The sequence below is a fragment of the Punica granatum genome, chromosome 4, assembly GCF_007655135.1.
Source record: "Punica granatum isolate Tunisia-2019 chromosome 4, ASM765513v2, whole genome shotgun sequence".
NCBI classification, from domain to species: domain Eukaryota; kingdom Viridiplantae; phylum Streptophyta; class Magnoliopsida; order Myrtales; family Lythraceae; genus Punica; species Punica granatum.
In genome coordinates this window covers 17,778,950-17,787,989 of record NC_045130.1, presented here as the reverse complement: position 1 = coordinate 17,787,989, position 9,040 = coordinate 17,778,950, and the positions used below count along the sequence as shown (strand labels likewise).

Genomic DNA, 9,040 nt, shown 5'->3' with positions numbered 1-9,040 from the left:
GCTTCGTGGTCAAAATAAAGCACGAACTCCCGATGAAACAAATAATGCCGCCAATGCTTGACTGCTTGTACCACCGCATAGAACTCTACATTATAGGTGCTGTAATTTAACTTTGCTCCGGACAGCTTCTTACTAAAATATGCGATAGGCCTGTGGTTTTGGCTTAAAACTGCTCCAATACCCACTTTAGAAGCATCACTGTGTAATTCAAAGGGTTGGGCAAAATCAGGCAAAACTAATATTGGGGCAGTCGTAAGTCGCATTTTGATAAGTTGGAACGCCTTCTCCACTTCCTCCATCCACGCGAACTTTCCACCCTTCATGCAATCTGTTATAGGCGCCATAATTGTGCTGAAGTGAGGGATGAAACGCTTATAGAAAGAAGCAAGTCCATGGAAGCTGCGAACTTCAGTAATTGTCTTCGATTGCGGCCATTGCTTTACCACTTCAATCTTGGACTCATCTACCTTTAGTCATTCGCCGGAGACCACATATCCAAGGAATAAGACCTTCGATGCCATGAATACACACTTCTTAAGGGCATCATAGAATTTCTCCGTGCGAAGCACACACAAAATTGCCCGCAGGTGCTGGAGATGCTCTGCTTGGTTAGCACTATAAATCAGAATATCATCAAAATAAACAACAACACACTTGCCAATGAATGGTCGCAAGGCCTGGTTCATCACACGCATAAAGGTGCTTGGTGCGTTAGACAACCCAAAAGGCATCACCATCCACTCATACAACCCTTTGCGTATCTTGAAAGCTGTCTTCCACTCATCGCCAGATCTTATGCGAATTTGATGGTATCCACTCTTCAAATCCAACTTGGTAAACACCGTTGCACCGCCAACTTGATTAAGCAAATAATCCAATCGTGGAATCAAAAATCTGTATCGCACCGTAATTTTATTAATGGCTCGACTATCCATACATATGCGCCACGAACCATCTTTCTTCGGTGTAAGCAAGGCTGGAACTGCCTAGAGACTCAAGCTTTCACGGACATGTCCCTTGGCCAGCAACTCCTTAGCCCGCTTTCTCAACTCCTCATGCTCCCCAGGACTCTTGTAATGGGGTCTATTTGGCAGTACTGCTCCTGGTTCCAGGTCAATTCGGTGTTGAATATCATGCAAAGGTAGTAAGCCATCAGGAGGCTCATTGGGGAAGACTTCAATAAACTCAGCCACAACGGATGCGGCTACGATTGGGATTGTCACTTCAGCAGCCATTTCTTTTTCCAATTAGCACCTAAACTAGCTGTGACTCGCCTAACTCTTCTTCGAATCTAGCCAATGACAAGAGCTTCATTTCTCCATTCATAGATGTCGGCTTCTCTGTCTCTTTGCTGGGCACTAGCACAATCTTTACATTCTCAAATATAAAACTGTAGAGTTAGTTTGCCCGTCATGAATTACCCGGGGGTCATACTGCCAAGGCCTCCCCAACAATAAATGACATGCATCCATTGCCACTACATCATACCACACAACATCTTTATATTTCATGCCAATAGATAAAAGAACCAATGCATGTTGTGAAACGTTTACCTTACCCCCCTTTTTCAGCCAAGTTAGTTTATAAGGCTTATGATGCTTCTCCGTTTTAAGGCCCAATTTCTGCATTGTCTCTACAGAGACAATATTCTCACAACTACCAGCATCAATAACAAAACGACACACCTTTTCCGAGGACAGTGCACGTGGATTGAAAAATATTATGCCTCAGCCAATTGTCGTCAGCAACCTTAGGCATTTAGCATGAACGCCTAACAATCGGTGCCATTCTTGTGTCTCCAGTCACTACTTCCTCGTCAACGATCTCTTCACAATCAAATATAGGATCTTCGAATTCTTCCACATCCTCTTCTTCGCCCTCCTCCGTGTCAACGAAGAATGTCTTTTTGCTAGTGATTTTCCTGTACTCGGACTACCTGTGACCAACCTCGCCACATCTAAAGCATCTCATCCCACTACTTGTTGGTCTATTTGCCTGGCTTGTGCTAGTAGTATTTCGATTAGCTCCCCTCTATAGCGGTTCGCTTCGCTACTATCACCACCACTTCCAGAACGACTCGCACCACTACTGCTCCCCACACTAGAGGAATTCTCGAAATTGTTATTGCATCGGGACTGCTTCTCAACTTGTAGAGCCATTTGATGTGCTGCCGAGACACTGGGTGGATCAAACATATTAACGGTGTCTTGAATCTGCACCCGCAACCCTCCAATATACCTTGCCACCAATTGGTCTTCAGTCCATGTACCTCACTTCGGACTATAAGTTGGAAAAACTCCGCGGTGTGCTCATACACAGTTCGAGTTCCTTGCCGTACGTTTTGCAGTCGCTGGTACATCAATCTCTAAAAATTGTATGGCAAAAAATTGACTCGCAAGTGTTTCTTCATCTTCTTCCACGGCACAATTTTTGGCTTGCCTAATCTGCTTCTGGTTAATTTGACATGCTGCCACCATGCCGTGGCTCTGGCTCGCAATCTGATTGCCACCAAAGGTACATGTTTATCTTCGGGCACTCCTTTAAATTCTAAGATCTTTTCGACTGTGGCCAGCCAATCAAGAAACTTCTCAAGTTTAAGGCTGCCATGAAATTTTGGAATTTTAGTTCGCATCCTAGACTCTCAACGCTTCCTATCATCCTCGATAGGATGCTCCTATCATCCTCGATAGGACCCCTTTGCTGCCTACGTGGGATATCAACAAAAAAATTCTCTCCTTCTGACTCTTCGCTAGATTCCTCCTGATCGGGGTTAGGGTTAGGGTTCGAATTTCTCGATTCTGGTTTCCCGTAAGTATAGCCATCCTATGTGTTAGCTGCTCCATCATACGATTCATCCTCTAATCCACGATTTGCTCCAGCCTCTGTTTCAGATGTCGCGGGTTGTCACGATCAAGAACATCGTCCACACAATCCATTCTCCTAGGTGGCATGGTTGCTCAAGATCAAACCGTAGGCTTTGATACCAACTGACGCAGCGAAATTAATTACAATCTATTGATTCGCGCACAAATACCAAAAAATAATATTCTATAACCTGTTGATTCTACGAATATCAGGAAATAGGCATCAAACTCGAATCAAATCCGAGAATGGGCGAGAGAGCACAATAGCTCCAAAACTTTATTGATAATCCAAACAACTGTTTTTAACCCTAGGATTTTATAAAGCTTCAATAGGAATTAAAACGCCTAAATTACACGAAAGACATAACTTTTTTTAAAATTGCAAAAACGCCCAAATAACATAAAAAATGTTCGTTTGAGGTCCTAAACGATGGAATTCGCTTTAAATCTTGTCTTTTCACGGCCAAAGGCGTGAGTTGTGCTCTTGAGGCCATTTCCCTCGAAATAGAGTAGTCAAAACCTTTTTTTCTCGAGGTACCAATTTGCCACGTCTTTTGCCGCATCACTTCCAGTGAGGCCTCATCTAGTGAGGTCCCCTTATACTCCCATCACAGCACACACCATGGAAGCATCAAGTTCTGGAACTGTTGCTAGGTTTGCAGCATATTTCCACCTAATTGGACCTCCTTTTAAGTGAACTGAAGATCGAAGAAGCTGATGTACCACGTTTTAGGAACAATCATTGGGAACAAAACTTGGTTAAGTTATGTTTGTTCCAATGATACTGACATGCACCATTTTGGGTTGGTTGATATTAGTTTGGCAACATCATTAGTTAATGCCTTTTAGGAAACGCTGCATGTTGAATACATGTTAGATTGCCAAAGATATTACCTCTGTCTATCCCTTTGTGTAGCTACTCTGGCAAAGTAACATGTACACTCTCTTGTAAAAACTTGTCCGTAATATTAGGATAGTCATTTTGATAATTTCATTTTATTTTTGCAAACATTTTCATTCAATTAACTTCATACTTCAATCCATATGCAATGGATTTATCCTCTAGTAGCCTAGTATGACTTTGTTCAGTAGGGGGAATGAGGAAGGAAGGCAAGAGTTCAGTTCAATTTATTAAAAAATAGAGCATGGACTAAATTGATGTAGTAAGAGGACCGCGAGAGTTCAATTTGTTAAAAAACAGCGCATAGACTAAATTGATGTAGCAATATGACCAAATTGATGTAACAATTTACAGCACCGTCAATATTCATACTTAACGGCAGGATGCCTAAAGATCTTATTGTGACAGGGGACCAAACTGATGGTTCATTGAGACATGATTGATGTGCCTATACCACATAACCACCTAATTGATGTAACTGTCCCACTACATGATGTTTATGTACTAGTGGGGGACTAAGTTGATTTAACATGAATTAAACTGATGTAATTAAAATATGAGAGACTAAATTGATGTAGACATTAAAAGTCAGGACGTGCTAATTTACTCAAGCCAAAACCCACATTGTAGGGGTTGGTCGTCTCGTCTTCCCAAAATTCTCACCCAAGCCAAAACCTCACTCCCAACTGAGAAACCCTAACCCCGCGGAAGCACGCGGAACAGTCCCGGCGGTCGGAAATGGACGGCGTCTCATACCAGCGGTTTCCGAAGATGAAGATAAGGGAGATGAAGGACGACTACGTCAAGTTCGAGCTCCGCGACACGGACGCCAGCATGGCCAACGCCCTGCGGCGCGTGATGCTCGTCGAGGTCCCGACCATCGCCATTGACCTCGTCGAGATCGAGGTAAACTCGTCCGTCCTCAACGACGAGTTTATCGCCCACCGGCTCGGCCTCATCCCCCTCACCAGCGAGCGCGCTATGGGGATGCGCTTCTCCAGGGACTGCGACGCCTGCGACGGCGACGGGCAGTGCGAGTTCTGCTCCGTGGAGTTCCACCTTAGGGCTAAGTGCATGGGGGACCAAACTTTAGACGTCACCAGCAAGGACCTGATCAGCTCCGACCACACTGTTGTTCCCGTCGATTTCTCCGATTCTGCCGGTTTCGACTCATCTGAGCAGAGGTACTTGTTCTTACATCTGCTGATTGAGCTGCATCTACGCTGATGGGGCCGCATTTTGATGGCTTTGCGTTCCTCTTGAGCTTTCCATTCCATTGCTTTGACAAAGATATTTCGAGCGTTGTATTGAAGAATCAGCGGGTCCTTTTGGTGCTTGTGCTTTTCATGTCTGAGCTTTCAAGAGCTGGATGTTGTCCCAATTGCGTGAAGGAGTTAGGTGCATCTGTTTGAAATCTGCAGAAATTCAATGCATTATTGGACCTTCTTCGGGGTTTCCCATAGATAAATGACCGGAATTTAGATATGACAGTCCAGCTCCTTGATAAGCAAAATAAGAGCTTGTAAAATGGGATTTGTTCCTCTGTTCTTCTCTTTTGTTAACAGTGACGAGAAAGTAATTCTTATTCGTCTTGCTTAATGAGATGTAACGGGATGTTTCTGCAATGCAGGGGAATTATTATCGTAAAGTTGCGCCGCGGTCAAGAGCTGAGGCTGAGAGCTATTGCAAGGAAAGGAATTGGCAAAGATCATGCGAAGTGGTCCCCTGCAGCCACTGTTACCTTCATGTACGAACCCGAGATTCATATTAATGAAGATTTGATGGAAAGCCTTACCCTTGACGAGAAGAGAAGTTGGGTGGACAGTAGCCCGACGAAAGTGTTTGACATCGATCCAAATACCCATCAGGTCGGTTGCACATGCCATGTCCTGCCTTCACATTTTGCATTAGCGAGTCTTTTCAATCCTCGCCATCTTCTGTTTGCCTGTTATAAATGATGATAAAAGGTATTCGCTTTATAATCTAAAATGCTCATGACACGATTAGCTCGAAGGAGGGAGAGAAATAGGTGAAGAAAAGCTGGCTTTGACATAAATTTATTTCAGCGATTGATCACATGCCCCTCAAAACTTGTGAGGGTCAAATGGATCGACATTAAGCTCAAAATATATCAGGTGGATGTTAGTTTATTGGATGGTTAACTTGATGTCCAGTCTGTGACATCTGTTTGGTAAATTTCTAGTGCAGTCATTCTCGTGTGCTTTAGTAGGATTGTGGAATCAAGTAATTGTTTCAGTATGTACATTATTGGTCCGAGTCTTTCTCTGCTGTATAGGTTGTAGTGGTTGATCCCGAGGCCTATACATACGACGACGAGGTACTGAAGAAGGCAGAAGCCATGGGGAAACCTGGGCTTGTAGAGATATACCCAAAGGAGGATAGCTTCATCTTTACCGTTGAATCGACAGGTGTGATCAAGGCCTCTCAGCTGGTCCTGAATGCCATTGAGATTTTGAAGCAGAAGCTCGATGCTGTCCGGTTGTCAGAGGATACTGTGGAGGCTGATGATCAGTTTGGGGAGCTCGGCGCTCACATGCGTGGAGGCTGATAACGTCTCTGTGCTTTCGATGATGATTATTGTGATTGAATCTAACTGAACTGACAATTACGTCCTTGATTGCTCTAAGGACTTGTTTATATGTCGTACCTATGACAATTGCCATCTACTCAGGGAACACTGATGCTGTCTCCTCGATGTTTGGGAGTTCGTTGAGGAGAAATTGTGGATGTTTCTTTTCGGTAAGTTAATTAACAAAGTATGTTCTTCCTCTCAATGTACCTTTTGCTATGCGTGCTATATATTTGACATTTCACATAGATACATAGATAAGTTTTGATGTTCATCAGAGATAATCCTCGTATCAAAAAAAAGAAAAAAGAAAGAGGGATAACCCTAGAATTCGATATCAAATATCCCATGGCACAGTGGACATGCCCACTCTAATGACATGATTATTGCCTACTACCAGCCCCTGCTGTGTACAAGCTATTGTTTGTTCATTTGAAATGTCGAGGCCATCTATACATACATCGAGTATGACACATGGTCATATCGTGGGAAACGGCCTCGGAAAAGTCTTGTATTCCCTAGGCTCTTGAGGTCATGCCTGCATAAAGTATCACATCGCGTCAAGTAATATGTGAAGCAGTCCATTGTGCTACTAAAGGCAATCGAACATTAAGCACCGGGGTGATTGTGCTACTAAGGTCAATCAAGCATTAAACACCGGGGTCCGCACTGCGAGTTCGATTCCGGGTATCTGCACAAAGAAATACACAAATTTATTGTCAATGAAGAAGTATATTTTCTTGAAGTCTTTGGTCCCCTTTTTGTGTGAGTGTTAAGTCCTTAGGCCCAATGCTGATCTCGTAGAACCTATGACAGATCGAGGATCTCTGGGCTCAAAATTAAGAAAGAATCCATTAGAAATGTGGCGCCCGTCTTCCAGGAATGACTTGAAAACGGTGATCTCCAAGCCCCTTTTGAAAAAATAAATATAATTGTATCTGCCGAATGAAATCGGAAAATAGTTTTCCAAGAGTAAATATTTATCTGGAAATTTTGTGTTTCGAATCAAGTAGAAGTTCATGTTTCTTTGTCATAGACAAACTTTTTTTTGTTGATCATTTCCCACTCAGCCTTGGAACTATGCATCAAGATAACACAAAAATTAATGAATTGAATGGATAAAACTCAAATGAAGAAATTTAATACGCATATATACATACATGCATATATATATATATATATATATAAAAGGTTATCGAACTTGTGCATTGCACGGCTTTTGTGAAGAAAATTTTATAACAAGAAGTTAAATATGAAAACAATAACTAATATGAATTTATAGTTTATATTGATATGCAAAATGTTAATTTTTTTTTGTTCAATTCATAAATAAAGAAATCTATATAACATATAAACTTGAATAAAATGTAATAAATAGTGGCATAATTGTAAATATATATACAATTTGGGTTAAATGGGATTAAATTAGTAAATGCATATAAATTAAAATAAATATTTTAACTTTTATATGCATAAATATATTTGGACGTGAAATATATTAACTTTTATATATACTCAGCAAAAATATTATAATTACAAGATCATCATAAAAGCTTATGTTTACTAATTTGGACCAAATTAGAAAAATGATAATTTTAAAAAAATTACCCTACTACTTTCCTTCTTCAATTAATATAGTAGTAATATATGAATTAATCATAATTCTTTAAGATACTTGCATATAACTATTAGATATTATATACTAATAAAAAATATTGTTTAAGAAAATTTGAAAATTTAGCTAAGAATAATAAAGTTTGTATTAGATAAATTCAATTATATTTATAGTAAAAGTCCCATGTGAAGCATTGGCCAAAAAACCTAGTTATCTAGTAAATTCATAGACATCATTTCAATTATCAACTTTATATCTATGAAAATAATTTTAAATTCTTTAAAATTCAAAAACTTTGGTTTTTATTTGATGAAAGAATGATAATTATATAATTTTAGTATTTGCTTTTACTTAATTCTTCTAACACTACATAAAATAAGTTTGATGAATAATTTTAGATGTAATGATCCCATCACTTTGATGGAAAATTTACTTAATTAAGATTTAATAAGATTAGTTATATAATACTTCTGAAATTTTTTAATATAATACAGTCAATGTAGCTAAATTAAGAATAATATATATTAATAATATTAATCTATATATAAACCAACATATGCTTATCTTGATAAGAATAATTTGTAGTGAAATTCATATATATGTATATAGATATACGTTGGGCAAGATATATATGTATATATTACATATATGTTGGGCACGATAAGACCCCAAAATACTGCTGTGCGTCGCAATTTAATTATAAGGGTTGGGTAGGACCGGCAGGGGTTGGGGTCACCCCAATTGATAATTGCCTGCCAACAAAAGATACCCCCGAATCTGTGTCTGAGAGGCAGACATCCTTTCCTTTCAGCCTTCAGGATAATTTCATTAGCTTTCCCCCACATTTTTAAGACACAGCCCTTTCAAATTTTGCATATCTTCCCTCTTCTACTGTCCTCTGCTTGGACCACATTAAGTTCTTTTCCTTTTTCTTACCTCGGACCATATCAAGACTGCAGTAATAAGCAACCTCATCTACCCTCCTCACAAGACTTAAGCAATGGATGAAGATTGACCTGGAGCTAAATCTTGGTTAGTCGGTCATAATTCGTTTTCCCGTGGGGGTACTA

At 40.2% G+C, this 9,040-nt stretch overlaps 1 protein-coding gene across 1 annotated transcript; it reads left to right on the top strand.

The window, feature by feature from the left end:
- Positions 1-4,377: 4,377 nt before the first annotated feature.
- LOC116206044 (DNA-directed RNA polymerases II, IV and V subunit 3-like) lies at positions 4,378-6,560 on the top strand. The gene is made up of 3 exons (XM_031538775.1): positions 4,378-4,949; positions 5,396-5,633; positions 6,062-6,560. The coding sequence occupies exons 1-3, from the start codon at positions 4,504-4,506 to the stop codon at positions 6,332-6,334; spliced, it is 957 nt and encodes a 318-aa protein (XP_031394635.1). The 5' UTR covers positions 4,378-4,503; the 3' UTR covers positions 6,335-6,560.
- The last annotated feature ends 2,480 nt before the right edge of the window (positions 6,561-9,040 follow it).